Genomic DNA, 24,048 nt, shown 5'->3' with positions numbered 1-24,048 from the left:
GAAGAAGACCAGCTCAAGCTTGTCCCTAAGAAGAAAGACACAAGACAGGAGTTTCAGTGAACTACATACACCCCAGTGTTTATTAACTCCAGATTAGTGTGATAGATAGGCACAAAGCTGCATCCACAGGATATCTCCCCACACTCTAAGCTTGCTCCTTCAGCTTCTTCAGCAGCTCCCTCAGCTGCTCGATCTGGGCAGTCACGCTGCTCTTGGCGGTACCGCCCATGGCCGTGTACTGCTCCACACTGTTGACGACGTTGAAGACCTGGGAGACGTCGCTGCCAAACAGGGGGCTGGGGAGGCAAAGAGAAGAGGTGTCAGTGGAGAACGCTGGGTGCTGCTGGCTGCCTTTCCTTGCTCACCACCTGCAGAGACGGGGAGGGAGTGGAGACGGAGCCTTTTTCCAGGGGGAAAGGTCTCCTGCAGCCCTGCTTCTGCACTTCTAGTGCCTGACAGTAGCTGCTTGGGGCAGACCAAAGCGTCGGCTCCAAGGGGAGACCAAGGACCCAAACTCTTCTGGAGGGCTGGTGCCTCCAGGTCAGGGCATGAGTTTCTTCCAGTCCCTCCCAAAAGCTGCTGCCCATGCCCTGTGGGAGCTGAACGCAGTGGTGTTGTCCCCTTTAGTGGTTTCAGGCCCCTCAGTCACAGCATGGATGCCAGTCAGGCCAGGAGGATTTTGGGGTGCTGTTTGGCCCAGGCATTTTGGGGAAGAGCACCGTGAGGAGGCCCATACAAGGGGAGGCCGCTACCCGCCTGTTGGGGGGAGTCATGGCAAACTAACAGTGATACTGACCTGATGCTCTTCAGGTCATCCAGGCTGAGATTATTGATGGTCATGCCTTTGGACTCGGCGAGGTGGACGGCCTTCCCAGAGGCAGCGTGAGCTTGTCTGAATGGCATCTGCAGTGAGAAGCAGAGGCCACAGTGAGTGACCAGGCAACTGGGGTGCAGCCTCAAAGGGAAAAACAGATGTGCTCTCTTTTTTGGTTGGCTTGTTTTCACTTAGGGCAATGCAATCTAAATCCGGGTTTGTTGACCCAGACTGATCATCACCTGGGGACAGAACAGAAGGCCTCATCTCTGGCCCTCGCTGAGCAGTATTCTGTGTCCAGAGAAATCACAGCTCCAACTGTCCCTAAGATACTTACTCCTTTACGAACCAAGTAGAGAGCCAGATCAGTAGACAGCATCTCAGGGCTCAGTGCCTTCTCCATGTTCTCCTTGTTGATCTGCAGAAGGAGAGTCAGAGGGAGACATTATCATCAGCTCCTGCTTGAGGACACGTTAGTGGTCACAGTGAGAGGACTTCATCTAGGAGGGACCTGGCTCTAAAAGGACCCTCTGACACCCTGAGCAGCTGACAGTGGGGGACATAATGAGCAGTATGGGTGAGCCGCTGAAGAGCTTTCATCATGGGACCTGTCCAGAGCTCTTTTACCTCGGTTACTCACAGAATGTGCACCCGAACCATGTTCAAGAGTGAGAGGCTGAAGCCTTACCTGGAGGGTAGAAATCACTCCAGTGGCAACCTGGAGCACAGCATTCAGGGTGTCCACAACATCAAAGACGGCCTCCTTGTCCTCCTGCATTAGAACAGGGATGGAAATTGCTGTAAGTCAACCTGATGCAGCCCAAGAGCCCCAGCAGCCCAGCCAGCAGAGCAGGCCTGTCATCCCCGGGGCTCCTGCTACGGCTGGGCTGTCAATTGCAGCGTGCCGTGCCTCAGCCCCTTTCTCGGCATGCCGCACACAAGCGGAGTCTGTGCAGGGAAATGTAGTGGCAAGGCTGCTCAAGAGCGGAAGATGGCTGTGTCTGCTCAGAGAGATGGTGTGACAACTAACATCTGTTTTACCTGCAGATCCTTGTTGTAGGTGCTTGGAAGTCCTTTGAGAACCATGAGAATAGCAGCCAACTGCAGAGAGAAGTAGGTGAGGCAGTTAGTTCTGGGAAGAGAAGCACATTGCCCCAGCAGAGGTGAAGAGCCTAGCCTGGGCACATTTCTCTCCACAGAGGCAAGGGGAAGGAATGTCCTTCAGCCCCGGTATGAGCAGTTTTCCCATTCCCCTTCTTTCTTTAGCAGGCTCACCCGTCCAAACACTCGTCCAGCTTTGCTGCGGATCAGTTCCAGACTATCGGGGTTCTTCTTCTGAGGCATCAGGCTGCTGCCAGTGCTGAAAGAAAGGGGTTTGGAATGTAGCGGCGAGCCAGACCCCGGTCCCTACAGACACAGGTTGTGCAGCGTCGTGGCCCAGGCCTCCCAAAGCGACACGTAGGTCCCCCTTTCCTGCGCAGCTGTTCAGGGTGTAGGGAAGCAGTGAACTGAGTGTGCCAAGTTTGTTATGTTTCCCACAGCAAAGCCTTTGGTTTTGCAGTCTTGTCTGGAGGTACCATGCAGTCCCACCTCTCAGGAGGGAAGCAGAAAGGAGGCTCCCACCCGAGAGGGGGTATCAGCAGCGCAGCCTAAGTGCTGCTGTGACCTGAGAGAGGGAGGGCTGTGGTTGTGCTGCTCGGAGAGACAGGAAATCTGTTAGGATGGCAAGGCCGGCCAGTGGAGGAAGGGCTTTGGCAGACATTCCCAGCAGAGGAGGAAGTTCTGTCTGCCAGCAGTTGCTGGGGAGGAGTGTCTGCTGAATGCAGGCTTGGTTGAGTTAGCAGAATCAGAAAACAAGTGATCATTACTGAGCAATATTCACCCTGAGGCTGCCTTTCTGCCAGCCTTTTAGTGCTGCATCAGCCTTGTGCAGCAAGGAGACTCCAAACACTGTCTCATTCTCTCAGGAGGGGACAGCTGAGGAGAGGCTGAGAGAAGGTCTCTCTGCCCAGTGACTTGCCTATAAGCATCAGAGAGGGTCAGAAATCCAAACTCGCTGGTGCTGTAGATGATGAGATCTTCAGCCATCTTGCTAAGGTGGATCATCAGCAGGGTGGCAACAGAGAGGAATTCCACTGCAGAGAAGGCAGGAAATCAGGAGGTGAAAAACGTCACTGTTTGCTTGAAAACCCAGGGAGCCCTGACTGGAGGTTAAACATGAGCAAACAGATTTTCTGTATAATTACTTCCTAGTGAGGGATTTTATTCCCCTTGTTAAAGGAGGTCAACTGGAAAGGTCTGAGAAGCCTGCTTCTAAAATATTGGTGGGAAGAAGTGATCAGGTTGTGCTTACCCACAAAGTCTCTCTCACTAACGGCATCCATGCTGTTCAGACTGATGGAAGCAAAGTCCAGCTCTGTAAGGAAGGTGATGGACAGGGATGGTCAGGCTTGGCATGACTGGAGCTTGAATGCATCAGGTTGCTCCAGCATGCAGGTGACTGTGACCCCTTGACTAGTCCCAGGAACACAAAATGTGCTTAGTGGGGTCTTTTTTATTACCCTCCAGGCAGCCAGTGTGTAGCAGAAGTGGTTCTATTTATGCTCCCACCTTACAGGCACCTGCTTTCTGACTGTAGTAAAAAGCCTTGTGGCTTACTGAGTCATTGGGAGCTGCCTCCCACCTCTGTCACAGAGCATCAGATCATACTTTTTTTTTTTTTTTCTTTAATTTATTACCCTCCATCCCCATGTTAAGGTGCTGCAACACATGCAAAATAATATCAGGACAATGTATCAATGCTTCCCTCCCTCCTAGATATTACAAATCGTCCTGTGCCATGAAGTCACAGGGAGACATTTACCACTACGCAGAAGCTCTCTATCAATTTCCAGTGGGTTGCCAGCCAGAGCACCGCTGCCAGGGAAGAAAGAAACAGAAGTCATGCAAGATATCCTGCACGCTCCAACCAAAACTGAGCTCTAGGAAGCAGGGAAGGCACCTCTGAAGACTTTGCAGAGCAAAGCAAGGCCTACTGATTACATAAACAGTAGGTCTTACCTTCCCAAAGGCAAGACGTTCATCCTCCTCTTCACCTCTCCCAGGCGCTCAGAATCACGGGTCAGAGCAACAGCATGGCTAGGAAAGGACATGAGAAGTGAAACACCTGAAGTCAGAAAACGTCACTTTCCTTCCAAAGCAGTGTGCTGCCACGCCGAGAGCCTGGGATCCTCTCTCCAACAGAGGATGCTTGAAATGGAGCCCAGGCACTAAGGCCCTCTGAAGTGGAACAGCTAGCAGCCATACAAGATTCTCCATGTTACCCCACTAGCCAACTGTGGCCAGCGGACGGAGCGTACAGGGTGCCAGCCTCCACCGGCCACTCAGCGCTTGGGTCCCCAGATGGTCAGACCCACATAGAAGCACAGGGAGCTCCTGCTCCTGTTTGCAGGGTCACCTCTGGTTTGTCCCCACCCCCAGCTGCCCCATCAGAGGATAAGGCCCTTCTGGGCTCCAGCTGAGCAGGGCCCCAAGGGTGGAGAAGGCTTCCTTCAGCCAAGTGGGAGAGGTGGTTACCTGAGCAAGAACTGGCTCCATCTGATGGGCTGAGCTTTCTGCAGGTGGGTGTAGCCAGGCAAGATAACATCAATTTCTCTGCATGTGAAAGGACAGAAAGAGCTGTCAGGACAGAGGGCAGCAGCAGGTACACCCCAGGGGTTTCTAGCAAGGTCACAAAGAGAACTTCTTTAGCCTTTGTTGTGCTGAAGCTGCTCTGTCTCTTGCTCTCCCTTTCACCTTTCAACCTAAGCACACGGGGTTTAGATCTCTGGATCTTCCAGTGTGGTGTGTCTGCCCTAGGCCCCCCTGGGCAATGGCCTGGTACACTAATCCCACCGGGGCAGGCAAAGGTTCCCCAGTCCACGACCGCTTTGGAGTGTGGTGCGTGAGGAGGAGAGTTAGGGAGTGCACACAGCTGAGCTTTTCTCATAGGTCGCAACTTGAGACGCATTCAAGTTGGATGGCCATCCTCCTTCAGATGGATTGCATGCCTTCTCAAGCCTTGTGTTTCTTTGCCAGGACACACTGTGGGAAGAGGATGATGGTGTCTGTGACATGAGCCGCAAAGAGAGAGGGTCTGTTGTCTTTCCCTGTGCTATCACAATCTGCCTGCCTAACTTCCTCCACAGAAGACTCTGCTGCCGCCCTGACTGGTGTCAGGCAACGAGCAAGCCTGGAAGCCTCCTGCCCCAGCAAGGCCAAGGCCCTGGATATGGAAAAGGACTTACATGGCAGCGCGTTCCACCAGGGTCTTAATGAGCTGCAGGAGGTGAGTGGAGATGACAGAGAGGGAATTCTTCATGAACAGCTTCAAGTCAGTCACAACCTACATGAGATCACCCACAGTCAGAGCAGAATGTGACATATTTAGTGACCAAATACTGTTCAGCAGAAAGCCTCAGCAGACTTATGCCCTCCTTGTTCTGTGTGATGGGAAAGGACATCTTCCTCTTACCAGATGTATCCCTGGTCACTCATTTGTGAAAGCTGCTCTGTCTTGCTTTCCATCACAGAACCAAAGCCCAATCTTTTCATTGGCTTTCTCAGGTATTGTCAACTTTGGATCAGAAAATTCCCAACCAACACTAGTCAGTCATCATTAGAAGGACTGATCCTGAAAGAGGCATGTCACCCAGCCAGTAAAGTCATTGTTTCTGTAGGCTTTCAAAGGGATGTCAGTGGAAGTTTGTGTCCATTTAGCACCTGCAGAGCCCATTCCCCTGTGCAGATGACTCACAAGTTTAGAGCCCTAGGGAGTATATGCTGGAGTGGCATGTGGAAGACGGCATAAAGAAATTTGATTAAGGACCTGAGGTGGGGGAGGAATACAGAAAGAGGAAAACCAACCAGTAATGTAAATACCTGATCATTTCTGCTTCTTCCAGTGTGCAGCTTTCCAGCTACGTCTCCAATCAGCTCCTGAAGACAAGAGGAGCATTTCTATCAGTGCCTTTGTGTTCCAAGGAGGAGACTCTGCATGAGCAGCCCCGCTCCCTGCCTGGAAGGGACTCAGCACTAGGATCCTGTGAGTAGCCATGGGATTCCTTCTGGGGAAGGGCAAGTTTGGGTTCTATGCTTGTGCACTGCCTCTTCCACAAAGGGAGTCGTGGAGACACTTGATTGTGCACCCGGGGCTTCAGTGCCACAAGGCCCAGAGGAATTTCACAGAGGGACAGGGGCACATGCACTTCATGTCAGGGAGATCTAGCAACAGGGAATGGGAGCAAGAGGTTAGAGGAGCCAAACCTTTAGTCTGCGTTCGTTGGCAGTATGGATATCCTCATCAGTTTGGGTCACGGCAAAGACTCCTTTAGACCATTCCTCTGAGATCTACAAACATCAGCAGAAACACCAGTCAGCCGCTACTGATACCTGCTGCACACGGGGGCTGTAAGTGTCCCCAGCAAATACCAACTTCTGCCACCCCAATGGAAACCAAAGTGTTAAGTCTCACACAAGCTCTGGCCTTCCTGTTCTTTCAGGCCAAGGCTGGCTGCTTGCTCTATCCTGATATTCTATGCTGTGCTTGGTGGGGTTCACCTTTCTGCCCACGATGATCCTGCAGTGTTATGGCTACAGGAGGATTTAAGCTTTGGAGTGAAAAAAGTGAGCTGAAACGTCAGCGGTTGCGTTAGCATTGTCCACAAAGATTTCCCTGTGCTAACATTGTATAGACTCACCATTGTCCATGGCGGGTGAGCAACAACAATGGGTATTTTAAAAAAGCGCTTAGCTGCGGACTTCTCTTCACCCCTATACAATGCTATGCATTGCCTCCTACTAACTCAGGCAGCCAGACTCAAAAGGATCCCAAGTGCCAGCAGGAAAAGAACATTCCTAATTCACCCTGAAACAATTCCTGGTGCATGTTCAGTCTGAAGAGGATGGGCGGGCAGGTCACCCTGAGCCACCTCCCTGAGGCCCTGGGGCTGCCATCATGAGCATTGACAATGTGCTCATCAGGGCTTCAGGCTGTCACGGAATGGGGGGCTTGTCAGCTGGTTCACATCCTACTGCCGGGCTGTGGTGCCTTTAGCGGGATGCAATCTGAGCATCGATCCCCTGCCCAGGATGTCTCCAAGAGTACCGAGTGCAATACACATGGGCCTGTCATGTCTGGGATTTAGGACAGCATTCCCTTTCAGGAAAGCACTTCAGTACATGGCTAGCTCTAAGGAACAGGACCTGAGGACATCTAAATATATTTTTTAGAAAAGCAACTCAGGGAGGCTATCACAGATGCTGTCAGCCATTCATTCCTGCATGCGTGATAGTTTGTGAAGGAAATAAATACCTTTTCCAGGCCACTCAGGATCTTCTCCAGCTCAGTTTTAGATAGGATCCCAGCCTTCTCCAAGGCTTTGGCATAAGCCATGCTCCCCTGGATATCAACTTGAGACAGTCTCTGATCATAGGTAATGGAAGCATTGAGAATCTCCATGACTGGGTCTGTGCTTCCACTGAATCTTCCTCCCCAGAGTTTATCCCCCTGACAGAGAGGAATAAGCAAATTAAAGAAGCCTAGTAACCTCAGTTCAGGTCCTATGCACTATGTAACATCCAATGATCTGTTTATCCAGTATAGAGGCCATGCTCAGTTATGTCCTTTCATTGTGGTAGCGCTGACCAGAAAGGTCCCTGGACATCAGGACCTTTGGCAAGTAGCTGTAGAGGTGGAGAACATGTCACTGTCACTAGCATTCAGCCCCTGAGCTCTGAGGTCTGGCTCAGGAATTCTCCAAGATACTTCACCTCTGCAGGGAGTCCTTGAAATGACTATTAGGGCATATACTGCAAGACCAGCATGGATTTCTCTTTTGAGGCAGCTGCAGGTCAACAACCCTTTGATAGCCTTTTCAAGGCGGGGGGAGGGGGGAAGTAAAGCTGTCAGTAAGGAATATAGTGAAAGCTACTATCCTCTAAGTCCTTTTGTGCTCTTGAGCTAACAGAGAGATTTTTCTTTGATTGACAAAGAGCTGTGGGCCAGCACAAGCCACATTATGAAGTGTTTGAAGTTACCATTTGAAGCATCTCCGGAGTCCATGATGTGCTTTGCAAGCTTTGGCATAAAATTAACCTAAAACTGGCTAAGGTGCAGACTGCAGAAAGGGAGGTTTGGGTACCTTTGAGCATCAGGAATGTTCGGGGGGGGGGGGGGGAATCAACAAATGGGTTTTAAAACACATAGAAACAAAAGGTGTTTTTCCACCCAAACCAAGATTCATATAGTAACCTCACAAACTTGAATGTGTCATTTACATAACTACCTCATTGGGTGACCAAAGACAGGTACATGGTTCCAGCTATGCATCACAGCAGGGTGTACATAAGATTTTTTTTCACCAGTGATTCAGCAACTGAATGGATTCACTAGCTAATAGCCAGGTATGTCACTTGATCAGAAGCTTTTTGCTTGTCTAGGTGAAGTCCTAACTGACAAACTTGCACTGAAATAGTTATTTTACTGGTGCAAAGACCTTACAACTTATGCAAGATTTCAAAAGCAACTCTCCAGTGCTAGCAGGCACATAAAAGAAATTGGAGAACATTTAAAGGAAGGGCCATTGCAGAGCAGATAATAATTACTAATCTCGATTTTTTAAGCACCTCTGTCAAGTCTCCTCTCATGCTGTACACTCAAACTACCATGGACAGCAAGAACCTGGTGGGACAGTTGCAAGCTAATCTGTGCCAGGGTTTTATCAGTCAGACAAAGCACTGTTGAGTAACCTTAGAAACTTTTTCCCTAGTGACTGTCTCCACATCTCTGCTGATCCCTGCTGAAACAACATGCCTGAGAGGACAGCAGGAGAGACCCTATGGAGGTAAGAGTGTAGGCACATGGTTTTTTGATATCTTTAAGGCAGCTTTGTCAGAAAACTGAGGAAAGGCAGAGAGGGGGAATCAGAATTTAAAAAGTGTTAGAGGTCCTTAGTGTGCATCTGGTGTCGACAGGAGCATGGCACAGGAGATGCTAAATTAAAGGCCAGTACCAGAGGCTAAGCGCTTGAATGGGGAAGAGGTATATCTAGGCATCTAGGTATATCTTCAGTATTACAGGTTTCCACCAAAGAAAGACATTGTTCAGCAGAAACATTGCAACAGATACATTTGCAATCAGGAAATCAAACCTGAGAGATTAACTTTAGCTAGCTACAGGACTCTGATTAGAGAAGTGGCTTGTATGGTCTGACAGCTGATGGGCACTTGTGTGTAACCCAGAGCAGAGGAAGCCAGAGTTGTAGTAGCCATTTGGAAGGCAGAAAGCGTGACTCAGATGGCTCGTCACGTCTCGCCTACCAGGCACAGAAACTGAAAATGCAGCTTTTGTACAGAGAAGTGTTTACGCAAGGTGCTGCTTATAAAAAAGTCGTCAGGAATGAACTGCATCGGTTATTAGTCTCTCCCAGGAAGAGGGAAGAACCTGAAGGCAATGGCAGGCTGCTCATCTCGGGACTTCTTACATTTTAACTCAGTTGAGCTCAATGTCTGCCAGAGCACCCCGAGACCACCCCACCGGAGAAGCAAAGTTCACCCTCACCTCGGCTGCCATTTCGGACGACGTTTTGCTCGTTTGCGCAGCGATCCCGGCGACTGGTGCAACCTGTGGAACAGCGAGGTGAGGCTCAGCTCTGCCGCCGGTCCCGCTCCCGGTGCCGGCCCGGCTGCAGGACGGGGTCCCCGGTCTCCGCTGCCCGCCCGGCCCCGCTCACCTGCTCCGTAGCGCAGCCCCGGCTGGTCACTCGCTGCTCCCCGGCCCCGCCGCCCCGCTTTTACACACCTCGGTGCGGGGCTGGCGGCTCGTCCCGCCCCGGCGGGGCGGGGTGTCGCTGGGGCCGGCCCTGCTCCGGTCCCCCCTCCCCTCGTACCACCCCGCAGCACAGGGCTGTTTCTGCTTTGCTGAGGGAGTGTGCTACGGCGGCGTGGTTTTTTTCGCTGTGCACTGTCAGAGGCCTTTGAGGGAGCGCAGGAAGTGCATCCCAGTTTTTCTTCTCCCCTTTCGGGGTTTTCTGCCCTTTAACCAGCCCTGTTGTCACAGCACCGTAGGATAATTCAGGTAGGAAGGGACCTAGTCCAGCCATCTTTCCCATGTTCTTCTCTGTCCTACTATTCATCCGCTTTCTATGTTGAAGTCTAGGGCACAGTGGGATTGTGCGATTAAGGCGTGCTGCTTTCTGTAGCAGAGAGGACACAGGCAGAGTGACATGGCTAGCATCAGGCTGCCTCTGGCTACCCAGCCTGAATGAGCAAGTACCTTTTGTGGCTGGGTTTCCAACCTGCTGCCTTCAGTACCGGTCTAGAACAAGGCTCAAACTTTCTGTCTGGATTCATAGCCAGCTATTAATTCACTGCTTCTCAAAAATTTCCCCTTATTAGAATTATTTTTCTGAGGTGATGTCCCTGTTCTCTTTCAAACTTTCAGCTTGCAGATGCACAGAGCATCTTGCTGTCTACACCCTGAGAAAACTTCTCTGAACTGTTTTGTTACCATGTTCGTTCCTCTTCTGAAGTCCCTCATTTTTAATGCGTCTCTTGTCGTGTTCATCTTTTATGAATGTCCTTATTCTGGGCTTTGACAGGAGATTTGCTGAGGATTTGGAAAAATAATAAGCACTAGATTTACATCCAGAATGAACCATATACAGGGAGAGGTTTTACCTCGTTGTGTTTGTGATATGGGCTTGAGATTGTCTATATGTCGAATATGCACAACCCATTCAAAGATTGATCTGGTCTCCCTCAGAGACCAGTTGTGACCCACAGGACTAGAAAATGAAAGATGGGATCTCCGTGCCCTCTATCTACTTCGCTATTTGTGTTTTCACATCATTAACCCTATGTATGTGTGATACATGACAGCTTTGATTTCTAAATATTAATTTAATATAACTGTAATTAAACAGTTACATGGTTAAATACACCAGTGAAAGCTCCAGTTTCTGTTCCATTAGTTCCAGGCCTCTTTGTAATTTTTTCTACTTATCTGTATGTGCATCTCTCTGTAGGGTGAGGAATACAAATGGTTGAAGAATCACAATGAAGTTGATTTGCGTTGCCCCTGGCAAAGAGGAGTCCAGACTAGAGGGACACGTTTTGCTATTGCTGCCTCAAATTCATCCATGGTGCCTGCAGGGGACGTTGTAGACATGCGGTACATCTGTTCTCACAACTCTCTTGTGGTGGCAGAGAAATGTTATTAGCTCAGCTTCTTCAATAGAGAGCTGGAGGACAAAAAGACCAGGCATAGCAATTTGCTTAGGAGACAAAATATTCCACAGGATTTTTCCAGAGTGTAAATGCGAGTTAAAGATCTTTTCCTTGAGGGGACCCAGAGAAGAGTTCACTACCTTTTGTAATGTTTCAAGAGCCCTTCTGTATGTTTGTTATCTGCTTGGATGTCAGATCAGTGTTACATAGCCATCTGCTGAGAGTTTTGGTAGTTCATGATCAGCCTACATGAATTCTTGGCTTAAGTCCCTTCCTGTGGTCTATAATGGAGCAGGGATTTAAGGCCAAGTCCAGAGCAGTGTCCAAGCCACTGATCCTTCTTTCTATACAGATCTTCCTGGGATAAGGCACAGGGCTTTAAAAACTCAAATCACAATGAGTCATAGCAGGGTGAAAGTGAAAGTCTGCAGATACCGTGGACCACACACTCCTGTAATGTCCGTGGAGCTTCAGAGACCTCCACACGTCCCTCCCAATCTAAATTATTTCATAATTTTAAGAAAAGGATGGATGGGTGGGAAGTACCAGTGAGTATGAACTTATTTCAGTAGGAGACAGAGATGTGATAATCTGCTAAGACCTCCCTTCTCCTTTCAGTTTGGCAGGGCCCTGTGTCACTCAGCACTGGCCACAAGGAACAATGTCAGACATTTGCTGCTGTGAACGAGAGAAAATCTATTCAGCTGAGGCCTCTGAAGGTACTGACCAGGAGCTAGAAGGTACAAATAGGGAAAAAGAGGGGAGTGGCACAGATCAAGAAAGCTTATGGGAGGAAAAAGAACTGTGAGGTGAAGATGAGAGATCCCTTCTTCTGACTCTGTAGGTGTTGGGTACTGGTGTCACCTCTCCCTTTCTTGCTCCTTTCTCCTATCAGCTAAGTGTGCACAAGTGATTTCCTGGCCACAGCTAACCTATCTGGAGAGTGAGACACAAGTGCCAAAACAGAAACACAGCAGGAAGTAACAGAGCAAACACAAAGAAGGTTTATGGAGTGGCAATTGAAATGTGCTGTTCTTCAAATGCCAGGAGAATAGATGAGGTTTAGGGCCAGGATAATGGGAGACTGAGGTTGGGGGAAAGTGTTGAAGAAAGGGAATTTTTCTCTTGCTGGTTCTCCTCCCATGTGTTTAAAACACAAATGCTACAAAGGTAGGAATAAAGCACTTTGTGTCTCCTGGGGTACTTTGTTAATGGCAGGAGATTTAGCTCGTGGCAGTTTGTACTGTCTGTAGTGCAGCCCTTAACCTAAACATGGTGAGGCAATGCTTGCGTTACTGCCGTTACCTATGTGTGTTACGGAGTCTTGCAGTACTGAGTCAATAATGTGTTGCTGCATCAGCATGGAGGGCAGCGTGCTGAGCAAAATGCCAGATTTCACATGCTGTGACAGAAAAAAAATTGTCCCTGACAAAACTAGCGCTACTGTGCTGTGCGTGCCAGGTTCAAGCTGGTTTAGTGTTTAATGACAATTGCCACCTTCCCTGTAGACAACTATTCTTTCTCTACTTTTAGAATCAAGTAGCAGGCACATGCCATTCAGAAATCAGTGCAGAATAATAGTGGGGAATAATGTTTTAAGTGTTCGTTTAATCAAATATTTTCACCCTATGAAAGATACAAAGTTACTGCATTCTCATTCCCCAAATAAGGTTTTTCCTGATCTTTGTTCTGGTTATGTTTTTGTAAGGACAGAAGGAAGACAGTGTAAGATTTCTAAGAGGCAGCCAGCCATGCCAGTCTCTCTTCAAGCATTCTGCCCCAGCTAGCTTGGCCTGGGTCACACGGAGGAAAAAGTTTGACCTGGGACCGTGCAACCTCTGTGCTTTGGGCTGGAATCAGCCCTGTGGGTTGACCTACTGGCCAAGTCTTGCCTAAGACTATGCAAGTTTCGGTACCAGGTGGTGAGGAGACTTCTTATTATGGCCTCATAATCCCCTTGCCAGAAGGCAGGCAGGCAAGTGTACTGCTATGAGGAGGACAGTGATAGCTGGAGATGTGCAATGTGTTGCCAATGCACTACCAGGTGCACAATCTAAACCTCCCTGGCACAACTTGAGGCCACTTCCTCTCGTCCTGTCACTTCTTACTTGGGAGAAGAAACGAACACCCACTTGGTTACAACCTCCTTTCAGGTAGTTGTAGAGAGTGATAAGGTCTCCCCTCAGCCACCTTTTCTCCAGGCTAAACAACCCCAGTTCCCTCAGCCACTTCTCCTAAGACCTGTTCTCTAGACTCTTCACCAGCTTCGGTGCTGTTCTTTGGAAACGCTCGAGCACCTCAATGTCTTTCTTGTAGTGAGGGGCTCACAACTGAACACAGTGTTGAAGGTGCAGCCTCACTGATGCTGAGTGCAAAGGAATGATCACTGCCCTAGTCCACCACCCTCCTCACCAAGAGACACATTTTCAGGTCTCTTGTTGTAGACAGACATTCCTGCTGCTCTTTACCTACCACCCCCAAGAGCTTGAACACCCCAGAACCCAGCTCCTCTGCCAGGCTCCTACACCAGTGAACATTTCCCAAGCCTCACAAGGGCTGAAGAAGACCAGCTCAAGCTTGTCCCTAAGAAGAAAGACACAAGACAGGAGTTTCAGTGAACTACATACACCCCAGTGTTTATTAACTCCAGATTAGTGTGATAGATAGGCACAAAGCTGCATCCACGGGATATCTCCCCACACTCTAAGCTTGCTCCTTCAGCTTCTTCAGCAGCTCCCTCAGCTGCTCGATCTGGGCAGTCACGCTGCTCTTGGCGGTACCACCCATGGCCGTGTACTGCTCCACACTGTTGACGACGTTGAAGACCTGGGAGACGTCGCTGCCAAACAGGGGGCTGGGGAGGCAAAGAGAAGAGGTGTCAGTGGAGAACGCTGGGTGCTGCTGGCTGCCTTTCCTTGCTCACCGCCTGCAGAGACGGGGAGGGAGTGGAGACGGAGCCTTTTTCCAGGGGGAAAGGTCTCCTGCAGCCCTGCTTCTGCACTTCTAGTGCCTGACAGTAGCTGCTTGGGGCAGACCAAAGCGTCGGCTCCAAGGGGAGACCAAGGACCCAAACTCTTCTGGAGGGCTGGTGCCTCCAGGTCAGGGCATGAGTTTCTTCCAGTCCCTCCCAAAAGCTGCTGCCCATGCCCTGTGGGAGCTGAACGCAGTGGTGTTGTCCCCTTTAGTGGTTTCAGGCCCCTCAGTCGCAGCATGGATGCCAGTCAGGCCAGGAGGATTTTGGGGTGCTGTTTGGCCCAGGCATTTTGGGGAAGAGCACCGTGAGGAGGCCCATACAAGGGGAGGCCGCTACCCACCTGTTGGGGGGAGTCATGGCAAACTAACAGTGATACTGACCTGATGCTCTTCAGGTCATCCAGGCTGAGATTATTGATGGTCATGCCTTTGGACTCGGCGAGGTGGACGGCCTTCCCAGAGGCAGCGTGAGCTTGTCTGAATGGCATCTGCAGTGAGAAGCAGAGGCCACAGTGAGTGACCAGGCAACTGGGGTGCAGCCTCAAAGGGAAAAACGGATGTGCTCTCTTTTTTGGTTGGCTTGTTTTCACTTAGGGCAATGCAATCTAAATCCGGGTTTTCTGGGTGTGAAGAGGGGAGGCTTTAGGAGGTAAAACTCCACCTGTAAATTACTATCAAGTCCACCCGGCCGCAGTTCCACTACTTGGGATACATGTAAAGAATGGGTTTCCAGCTTTCGTGTTTGTTGACCCAGACTGATCATCACCTGGGGACAGAACAGAAGGCCTCATCTCAGGCCCTCGCTGAGCAGTATTCTGTGTCCAGAGAAATCACAGCTCCAGCTCTCCCTAAGATACTTACTCCTTTATGAACCAAGTAGAGAGCCAGGTCAGATGACAGGATCTCAGGGCTCAGTGCCTTCTCCATGTTCTCCTTGTTGATCTGCAGAAGAAGAGTCAGAGGGAGACATTATCATCAGCTCCTGCTTGAGGACACGTTAGTGGTCACAGTGAGAGGACTTCATCTAGGAGGGACCTGGCTCTAAAAGGACCTTCTGACACCCTGAGCAGCTGACAGTGGGGGACATAATGAGCAGTATGGGTGAGCCGCTGAAGAGCTTTCATCATGGGACCTGTCCAGAGCTCTTTTACCTCGGTTACTCACAGAACGTGCACCCCAACCATGTTCAAGAGTGAGAGGCTGAAGCCTTACCTGGAGGGTAGAAATCACTCCAGTGGCAACCTGGAGCACAGCATTCAGGGTGTCCACAACATCAAAGACGGCCTCCTTGTCCTCCTGCATTAGAACAGGGATGGAAATTGCTGAAAAATCAACCTGATGCAGCCCAAGAGCCCCAGCAGCCCAGCCAGCAGAGCAGGCCTGTCATCCCCGGGGCTCCTGCTACGGCTGGGCTGTCAACTGCAGCGTGCCGTGCCTCAGCCCCTTTCTCGGCATGCCGCACACAAGCGGAGTCTGTGCAGGGAAATGTAGTGGCAAGGCTGCTCAAGAGCAGAAGATGGCTGTGTCTGCTCAGAGAGATGGTGTGACAACTAACATCTGTTTTACCTGCAGATCCTTGTTGTAGGTGCTTGGAAGTCCTTTGAGAACCATGAGAATAGCAGCCAACTGCAGAGAGAAGTAGGTGAGGCAGTTAGTTCTGGGAAGAGAAGCACATTGCCCCAGCAGAGGTGAAGAGCCTAGCCTGGGCACATTTCTCTCCACAGAGGCAAGGGGAAGGAATGTCCTTCAGCCCCGGTATGAGCAGTTTTCCCATCCCGCTTCTTTCTTTAGCAGGCTCACCCGTCCAAACACTCGTCCAGCTTTGCTGCGGATCAGTTCCAGACTATCGGGGTTCTTCTTCTGAGGCATCAGGCTGCTGCCAGTGCTGAAAGAAAGGGGTTTGGAATGTAGCGGCGAGCCAGACCCCGGTCCCTGCAGACACAGGTTGTGCAGCGTCGTGGCCCAGGCCTCCCAAAGCGACACGTAGGTCCCCCTTTCCTGCGCAGCTGTTCAGGGTGTAGGGAAGCAGTGAACTGAGTGTGCCAAGTTTGTTATGTTTCCCACAGCAAAGCCTTTGGTTTTGCAGTCTTGTCTGGAGGTACCATGCAGTCCCACCTCTCAGGAGGGAAGCAGAAAGGAGGCTCCCACCCGAGAGGGGGTATCAGCAGCGCAGCCTAAGTGCTGCTGTGACCTGAAAGAGGGAGGGCTGTGGTTGTGCTGCTCGGAGAGACGGGAAATCTGTTAGGATGGCAAGGCCGGCCAGTGGAGGAAGGGCTTTGGCAGACATTCCCAGCAGAGGAGGAAGTTCTGTCTGCCAGCAGTTGCTGGGGAGGAGTGTCTGCTGAATGCAGGCTTGGTTGAGTTAGCAGAATCAGAAAACAAGTGATCATTACTGAGCAATATTCACCCTGAGGCTGCCTTTCTGCCAGCCTTTTACTGCTGCATCAGCCTTGTGCAGCAAGGAGACTCCAAACACTGTCTCATTCTCTCAGGAGGGGACAGCTGAGCAGAATTACTGCCCAGAGACCAGAAACCTACCAGTAGGTATCAGAGAGGGTCAGAAATCCAAACTCGCTGGTGCTGTAGATGATGAGATCTTCAGCCATCTTGCTAAGGTGGATCATCAGCAGGGTGGCAACAGAGAGGAATTCCACTGCAGAGAAGGCAGGAAATCAGGAGGTGAAAAACGTCATTGTTTGCTTGAAAACCCAGGGAGCCCTGACTGGAGGTTAAACATGAGCAAACAGATTTTCTGTATAATTACTTCCTAGTGAGGGATTTTATTCCCCTTGTTAAAGGAGGTCAACTGGAAAGGTCTGAGAAGCCTGCTTCTAAAATATTGGTGGGAAGAAGTGATCAGGTTGTGCTTACCCACAAAGTCTCTCTCACTAACGGCATCCATGCTGTTCAGACTGATGGAAGCAAAGTCCAGCTCTGTAAGGAAGGTGATGGACAGGGATGGTCAGGCTTGGCATGACTGGAGCTTGAATGCATCAGGTTGCTCCAGCATGTAGGTGACTGTGACCCCTTGACTAGTCCCAGGAACACTAATGTTCTTAAGTGTTATGCTGAGTGGGGATTTTGTTATTCCCCAGGCAGCCCATGTGCAGCAGAGGTGGTTCTTCCTGCTCCAACCTCACAGGCATTGCATATCTCAAAGCCTGAAAGAAAGGCTTTGGCTCCAGGGCAGTGCATTATGGTGCCATTGGGAGCCATGTATCAATGCTTCCCTCCCTCCTAGATATTACAAATCGTCCTGTGCCAGGCAGTCACAGGGAGACATTTACCACTACGCAGAAGCTCTCTATCAATTTCCAGTGGGTTGCCAGCCAGAGCACCGCTGCCAGGGAAGAAAGAAACAGAAGTCATGCAAGATATCCTGCACGCTCCAACCAAAACTGAGCTCTAGGAAGCAGGGAAGGCACCTCTGAAGACTTTGCAGAGCAAAGCAAGGCCTACTGATTACATAAACAGTAGGTCTTACCTTCCCAAAGGCAAGACGTTCATCCTCCTCTTCACCTCTCCCAGGCGCTCAGAATCACGGGTCAGAGCAACAGCATGGCTAGGAAAGGACATGAGAAGTGAAACACCTGAAGTCAGAAAACGTCACTTTCCTTCCAAAGCAGTGTGCTGCCACGCCGAGAGCCTGGGATCCTCTCTTGAACAGAAGATGCTTGAAATGGAGCCCAGGCACTAAGGCCCTCTGAAGTGGAACAGCTAGCAGCCATACAAGATTCTCCATGTTACCCCACTAGCCAACTGTGGCCAGCGGACGGAGCGTACAGGGTGCCAGCCTCCACCGGCCACTCAGCGCTTGGGTCCCCAGATGGTCAGACCCACATAGAAGCACAGGGAGCTCCTGTTCCTGTTTCAGGGTCATCTCTGGTTTGTCCCCACCCCCAGCTGCCCCATCAGAGGATAAGGCCCTTCTGGGCTCCAGCTGAGCAGGGCCCCAAGGGTGGAGAAGGCTTCCTTCAGCCAAGTGGGAGAGGTGGTTACCTGAGCAAGAACTGGCTCCATCTGATGGGCTGAGCTTTCTGCAGGTGGGTGTAGCCAGGCAAGATAACATCAATTTCTCTGCATGTGAAAGGACAGAAAGAGCTGTCAGGACAGAGGGCAGCAGCAGGTACACCCCAGGGGTTTCTAGCAAGGTCACAAAGAGAACTTCTTTAGCCTTTGTTGTGCTGAAGCTGCTCTGTCTCTTGCTCTCCCTTTCACCTTTCAACCTAAGCACACGGGGTTTAGATCTCTGGATCTTCCAGTGTGGTGTGTCTGCCCTAGGCCCCCCTGGGCAATGGCCTGGTACAGTAATCCCACCAGGGCAGGCAAAGGTTCCCCAGTCCACCACTGCTTTGGAGTGTGGTGCGTGAGGAGGAGAGTTAGGGAGTGCACACAGCTGAGCTTTTCTCATAGGTCGCAACTTGAGACACATTCAAGTTGGATGTCCATCCTCCTTCAGATGGATTGCATGCCTTCTCAAGCCTTGTGTTTCTTTGCCAGGACACACTGTGGGAAGAGGATGATGGTGTCTGTGACATGAGCCGCAAAGAGAGAGGGTCTGTTGTCTTTCCCTGTGCTATCACAATCTGCCTGCCTAACTGCCTCCACAGAAGACTCTGCTGCCGCCCTGACTGGTGTCAGGCAACGAGCAAGCCTGGAAGCCTCCTGCCCCAGCAAGGCCAAGGCCCTGGATATGGAAAAGGACTTACATGGCAGCGCGTTCCACCAGGGTCTTAATGAGCTGCAGGAGGTGAGTGGAGATGACAGAGAGGGAATTCTTCATGAACAGCTTCAAGTCAGTCACAACCTACATGAGATCACCCACAGTCAGCAAAGTAGGATATGACATACATATGACTGGCCACTTTTACTGCAAAGTAAAACCCTCCTCATTCTGTGTGATGGGAAGGTGCATCATCCTCTCATTATTTGGTCATTTTGATGTGGTAATGTCACTATATCTTGCTCTCCAGGAAGAGAGCCAAAGGCCATTCTGGTCCAAGGTCTCCTGAAGTGAACGTAAGGGAGGAGCACAAAGGGGAAAAAAGAGATTCTGTAAATACCTGATCATTTCTGCTTCTTCCAGTGTGCAGCTTTCCAGCTACGTCTCCAATCAGCTCCTGAAGACAAGAGGAGCATTTCTATCAGTACCTTTGTGTTCCAAGGAGGAGACTCTGCATGAGCAGCCCCGCTCCCTGCCTGGAAGGGACTCAGCACTAGGATCCTGTGAGTAGCCATGGGATTCCTTCTGGGGAAGGGCAAGTTTGGGTTCTATGCTAGTGCACTGCCTCTTCCACAAAGGGAGTCGTGGAGACACTTGATTGTGCACCCGGGGCTTCAGTGCCACAAGGCCCAGAGGAATTTCACAGAGGGACAGGGGCACATGCACTTCATGTCAGGGAGATCTAGCAACAGGGAATGGGAGCAAGAGGTTAGAGGAGCCAAACCTTTAGTCTGCGTTCGTTGGCAGTATGGATATCCTCATCAGTTTGGGTCACGACAAAGACTCCTTTAGACCATTCCTCTGAGATCTACAAACATCAGCAGAAACACCAGTCAGCCGCTACTGATACCTGCTGCGCACGGGGGCTGTAAGTGTCCCCAGCAAATACCAACTTCTGCCACCCCAATGGAAACCAAAGTGTTAAGTCTCACACAAGCTCTGGCCTTCCTGTTCTTTCAGGCCAAGGCTGGCTGCTTGCTCCATCCTGATATTCTATGCTGTGCTTGGTGGGGTTCACCTTTCTGCCCACGATGATCCTGCAGTGTTATGGCTACAGGAGGATTTAAGCTTTGGGGTGAAAAAAGTGAGCTGAAACGTCAGCGGTTGCGTTAGCATTGTCCACAAAGATTTCCCTGTGCAAACATTGTATAGACTCACCATTGTCCATGGCGGGTGAGCAACAACAATGGATATTTTAAAAAAGCGCTTAGCTGCGGACTTCTCTTCACCCCTATACAATGCTATGCATTGCCTCCTACTAACTCAGGCAGCCAGACTCAAAAGGATCCCAAGTGCCAGCAGGAAAAGAACATTCCTAATTCACCCTGAAACAATTCCTGGTGCATGTTCAGTCTGAAGAGGATGGGCGGGCAGGTCACCCTGAGCCACCTCCCTGAGGCCCTGGGGCTGCCATCATGAGCATTGACAATGTGCTCATCAGGGCTTCAGGCTGTCACGGAAGGGGGGGCTTGTCAGCTGGTTCACATCCTACTGCCGGGCTATGGTGCCTTTAGCAGGATGCAATCTGAGCATCGATCCCCGGTCCACATGCCTCCAAGTGTACTGAGGGTAACTCAGGGAGGCTACTGCAGATGCTGTCAGAAAAGCAGCCATTCGTTCCAGCGCACATCATAGATGTAAAGAAATAAATACCTTTTCCAGGCCACTCAGGATCTTCTCCAGCTCAGTTTTAGATAGGATCCCAGCCTTCTCCAAGGCTTTGGCATAAGCCATGCTCCCCTGGATATCAACTTCGGACAGTCTCTGATCATAGGTAATGGAAGCGCTGAGCATCTCCATGACTGGGTCTGTGCTTCCGACAAACCTTCCTCCCAACATTTTATCCCCCTGCAAGTAATGAAGTTGAAGCACGTTCAAAAGACTTACTGATATATTCCCTAAAAATCAGTTAATGTCCATCCTACTCCATATCCAGTTAAAACTGAGGACATACTCAGGAATGAATTTTCAGTGCTGTACCATTTAGCAGAACTTTAAGAGCTTTGGCAAGTAGTTGTAGAGATGGAGAGCATGTCACTGTCACTAGCATTTAGCCCTTGAGGTGTCAGGTCTGACTCAGGAATCTTCTATCTTACTTTACTCCTGCAAGACTCTGGAAGGAGTACATCCTGTCTTTGAAAACAAATATCAGGGCATATGGTCCCAGACCAGCATGGATCTCTCTCAAGGCAGCTGCTGATCACTGACCCTTTGATAGTCTCTTGGCAGGGAAAAAAAGGGAGTCAGGGCTATAGTGAAAGCTAGTATTTCCTGTTACTTGAAATAATAATTAAAAAACCCCACTCTTTTAGGGAGACTGTAAGAAAATATTTCGTTGACAAAGAGCTGTAGGCCAGCACAAGCTACTTCCTGTACAACACTCCTGTAACTATAAAGCATTTGAAGTTACCATTTTGAGCATCTCCAGAGTCCATGATGTGCTTGCAAGGTTTGGTATAAAATTAGCATAAAACTGGTTAAGGTGCAAACTGCAGAGAGGGAGGTCTTGGTACCTTTCAGTATTTCAAATGTTCGAGTGAAATGAAAAGGAAAGAAAAAAAAAAAACCCAACTACCCCCAGAGAAGGGCTTTGAAGCAGCGTGGCTCCGGGCTGCCGGGCCAATCGCCGAGCTACCATGGACAGCGGGCGGCTGCTGGGGCCGGTGCCCGGTGTCCGGCGGGGCTGTGGCCGGTGACACGAGTGACCCTTTTCCCGGCGCCTCTCTGAACCAGCGTGCCTGAGAGGAGAGCGGGAGAGAGCCTGCGGAGGGCAGGGTATAGGCACGGGGTGATGAAGATCTGGTTTTGAAGCAGGTTTGTCAGTAGGAGCAGCGGGGTTGGGAGATAATTGGAGTTGAAAAAACAAAGTTTTGCAGCTCCTCGCTGGGAAACCAGTCCCTGGGGTGAGTGGCAGAGGGGATGGGGCGTGAAAGGCCAGTGCTGGGAGCCAGCGCTTGGATGGGGAAGAGGTATCTAGGTATATCTTCGAGGTATCTAGGTATATCTTCACTACCGTGGGTTTTCAGCAGGATCAGAGATGGGTTGTCAGAAATATTGCAGCAAATATGTTTGCTGTCCCCTTCTCCATTTAAACCCCAGGAAAACAAATCGAGTAGAGAGAAGCACCCAGACGAGCCTGGCAGGTTGCAATGTTGGGGTTATCAGGCAGTTGAGTTTGTGTTTGCCAGAGCACCCCGAGACCACCCCACCGGAGAAGCAAAGTTCACCCTCACCTCGGCTGCCATTTCGGACGACGTTTTGCTCGTTTGCGCAGCGATCCCGGCGACTGGTGCAACCTGTGGAACAGCGAGGTGAGGCTCAGCTCTGCCGCCGGTCCCGCTCCCGATGCCGGCCCGGCTGCAGGACGGGGTCCCCGGTCCCCGCTGCCCGCCCGGCCCCGCTCACCTGCTCCGTAGCGCAGCCCCGGCTGGTCACTCGCTGCTCCCCGGCCCCGCCGCCCCGCTTTTACACACCTCGGTGCGGGGCTGGCGGCTCGTCCCGCCCCGGCGGGGCGGGGTGTCGCTGGGGCCGGCCCTGCTCCGGTCCCCCCCCTCGGTCCCCTTCGCCCTTCCCTCCCCTCTCCTGCCTCCGGCCCCTGCTCGCCCGGCGCATGATTAGCAAGTTTGGGCGAGAAGTTTCTTTGGAGCCAGGGTTGCTGCAAGGAAGAGGGTTGGGAGAGATGCTTGCTAGTGAAGTTATTGGTGTAGCTTTAGGCAGAGCTCCTGCAGTGCCAGAGGTTCTTTTCTGTGGTTTCACAGACAGCTCAGCTCCTTTTCTGGGAATATCCTTGTACTGAAGGAGTCGTGTCACTCTGTGTACCCCTCTAATGAGTAGTTATTGATGTGAATGTACTTGGTATGATGGCTGGATCATTGCCACCCCAGCAAACACACAAGAATTAAATAGATGGGAGCTAGTTGCTCTCCTCCGTTTCTGTGTGGATGAGACTTTCCACCCCACTTGTAAGGATGCTGCAGCTCCAGCTTTGTGGCCAGCTGCATGGGGCCACTCTTGCCAAGAGGCTCCTGTGAGCCTCATACTGCGGCTGTAGGGTGTGAGGTTGTGCCCTGCAGCCTTGGCAAACAGCCATATCTTAAACTCATCAAACCCTAAATAGCATGGATGTAAAGAATCGATCTAAAATACAGGGGAGCTTTGGGAGCAGCAACTCACAAAGCTTCTCCTCAGCACCAATTTCTCAGGAACTCCTCAGACACGGGGCACTTTCCTGCAGACACTCCGCAGAAAGCTGAATGCTTGCTGGCTCGCCTTACTGAGTGTGCTACTACAGTACAATATTTTTCTACCTGCATGGTCCAAACCTTTCACAGAGCTCAGGAAACATATTCCAACTCTCTTGTCCACATTTTGTTGGGTTATTTTCTTCCCTTTAACTGATCCTCTTGTCCTTTTCTACTGTTCTTTCAGTTCTGCAACTTACCTCCTTTTCCTTTTACACTAGGACATCTACACTAGGAAACAGTGCTTGATTATTTTGTGATCATGTTCCTTCCTACTCTGAAATCCCTCATTTTTACCTCTTTTCTTGTCTTGTTCACCCTTTAGGAGTGTCTTTGTCCTTACTCTGGGTTTTGACAGGAGATTGCTGATGTGTTGGGGAAATAGTAAGCACTGAATTTATAACCAGAGTGAATCTATGTCAATAAAATCCTATTAATCTATGTCTGGTATTACATGTGGCAAGGACGCGTGCTCTTACATGGGATCTGTCAGCAGTATCACTGTGTGTTTAGCAAACTTCATAGGGATTAGTCTGCTTGTACTACACTGCTTAACTCCTGTCCCAGTTTGTATCTAGGAAATTATTAATTCTCTCTTTTCCCATTTTTAGATGAAACAGGCAGTAACTAGCCTTTCTGTATAATAAGCAATGTAGAATATAGAGTAATATTTTGTAATAAAAATGGAAGTGAAACTTTAAATCCAAGCAGAAGTCATTAATGCAAAAATGAACATTGAAGAAATAGGATTTCTTAAAGATGCTTAGAGCTGGAGAGTTGGACTTTTTTGAGGGGAAAAAACAGTAAAATAGCATTGTAAAATAGGTTTTCTAATGCACGCTGAAATGTATTCTCATTACTGTCTTCTCTGTTCTGGGTTTGATGGCTCTCCATTTCCCATCATCTTCTTTCAGTATTTTATTTCCTTAGTGAAATAGGAAGATTAACTCCCAAAATCCCCACCCCACAGTTAAATACCAAGGAAGGTCTGAGAAAGGTCTTCTACTTATTTTCCCTTCTGGCACAGAGAG

General features: G+C 50.2%; 2 protein-coding genes and 1 long non-coding RNA gene across 3 annotated transcripts; 1 reads left to right on the top strand and 2 right to left on the bottom strand.

The window, feature by feature from the left end:
• Positions 1-51: 51 nt before the first annotated feature.
• On the bottom strand, positions 52-9,659 carry LOC142604543 (argininosuccinate lyase-like). Its single transcript, XM_075771647.1, has 17 exons — positions 9,586-9,659; positions 9,414-9,476; positions 7,167-7,361; positions 6,119-6,202; positions 5,735-5,791; positions 5,101-5,198; positions 4,391-4,468; positions 3,875-3,952; positions 3,678-3,730; positions 3,168-3,230; positions 2,835-2,949; positions 2,090-2,174; positions 1,856-1,915; positions 1,503-1,586; positions 1,152-1,232; positions 797-903; positions 52-296 (listed from the first exon to the last, which is right to left on the bottom strand). Exons 2-17 carry the CDS (start codon positions 9,423-9,425, stop codon positions 146-148), a joined length of 1,401 nt encoding a protein of 466 aa, XP_075627762.1. The 5' UTR covers positions 9,426-9,476; positions 9,586-9,659; the 3' UTR covers positions 52-145.
• On the top strand, positions 5,762-18,800 carry LOC142604545 (uncharacterized). Its single transcript, XR_012838410.1, has 3 exons — positions 5,762-5,897; positions 9,369-9,491; positions 18,664-18,800. It is a non-coding gene; the product is annotated as an uncharacterized LOC142604545 (long non-coding RNA).
• Positions 13,690-22,300, bottom strand: LOC142604544 (argininosuccinate lyase). Its single transcript, XM_075771649.1, has 17 exons — positions 22,182-22,300; positions 22,010-22,072; positions 20,430-20,624; positions 19,501-19,584; positions 19,117-19,173; positions 18,763-18,860; positions 18,053-18,130; positions 17,538-17,615; positions 17,341-17,393; positions 16,925-16,987; positions 16,592-16,706; positions 15,854-15,938; positions 15,620-15,679; positions 15,266-15,349; positions 14,915-14,995; positions 14,435-14,541; positions 13,690-13,934 (listed from the first exon to the last, which is right to left on the bottom strand). The coding sequence occupies exons 2-17, from the start codon at positions 22,019-22,021 to the stop codon at positions 13,784-13,786; spliced, it is 1,401 nt and encodes a 466-aa protein (XP_075627764.1). The 5' UTR covers positions 22,022-22,072; positions 22,182-22,300; the 3' UTR covers positions 13,690-13,783.
• Between the last annotated feature and the right edge of the window lie 1,748 nt (positions 22,301-24,048).

This window comes from Balearica regulorum, chromosome 19 (assembly GCF_011004875.1).
Source record: "Balearica regulorum gibbericeps isolate bBalReg1 chromosome 19, bBalReg1.pri, whole genome shotgun sequence".
Taxonomy (NCBI): Eukaryota; Metazoa; Chordata; class Aves; order Gruiformes; family Gruidae; genus Balearica; species Balearica regulorum.
This window is presented reverse-complemented; position numbering and strand designations above follow the sequence as displayed.

Bases quoted from the DNA above. Each gene is read 5' to 3' on its own strand.
- LOC142604543 (XM_075771647.1), bottom strand. The intron at 3,231-3,677 runs GTAAATGTCTCC...CCTTCCTTACAG, and splicing joins TAGAGAGCTTCTGCGTAGTG to AGCTGGACTTTGCTTCCATC. The intron at 2,950-3,167 runs GTAAGCACAACC...CCTTCTCTGCAG, and splicing joins TAGTGAGAGAGACTTTGTGG to TGGAATTCCTCTCTGTTGCC.
- LOC142604544 (XM_075771649.1), bottom strand. The intron at 18,131-18,762 runs GTAAGTCCTTTT...TTTCACATGCAG, and splicing joins CTGGTGGAACGCGCTGCCAT to AGAAATTGATGTTATCTTGC. The intron at 16,988-17,340 runs GTAAATGTCTCC...CCTTCCTTACAG, and splicing joins TAGAGAGCTTCTGCGTAGTG to AGCTGGACTTTGCTTCCATC.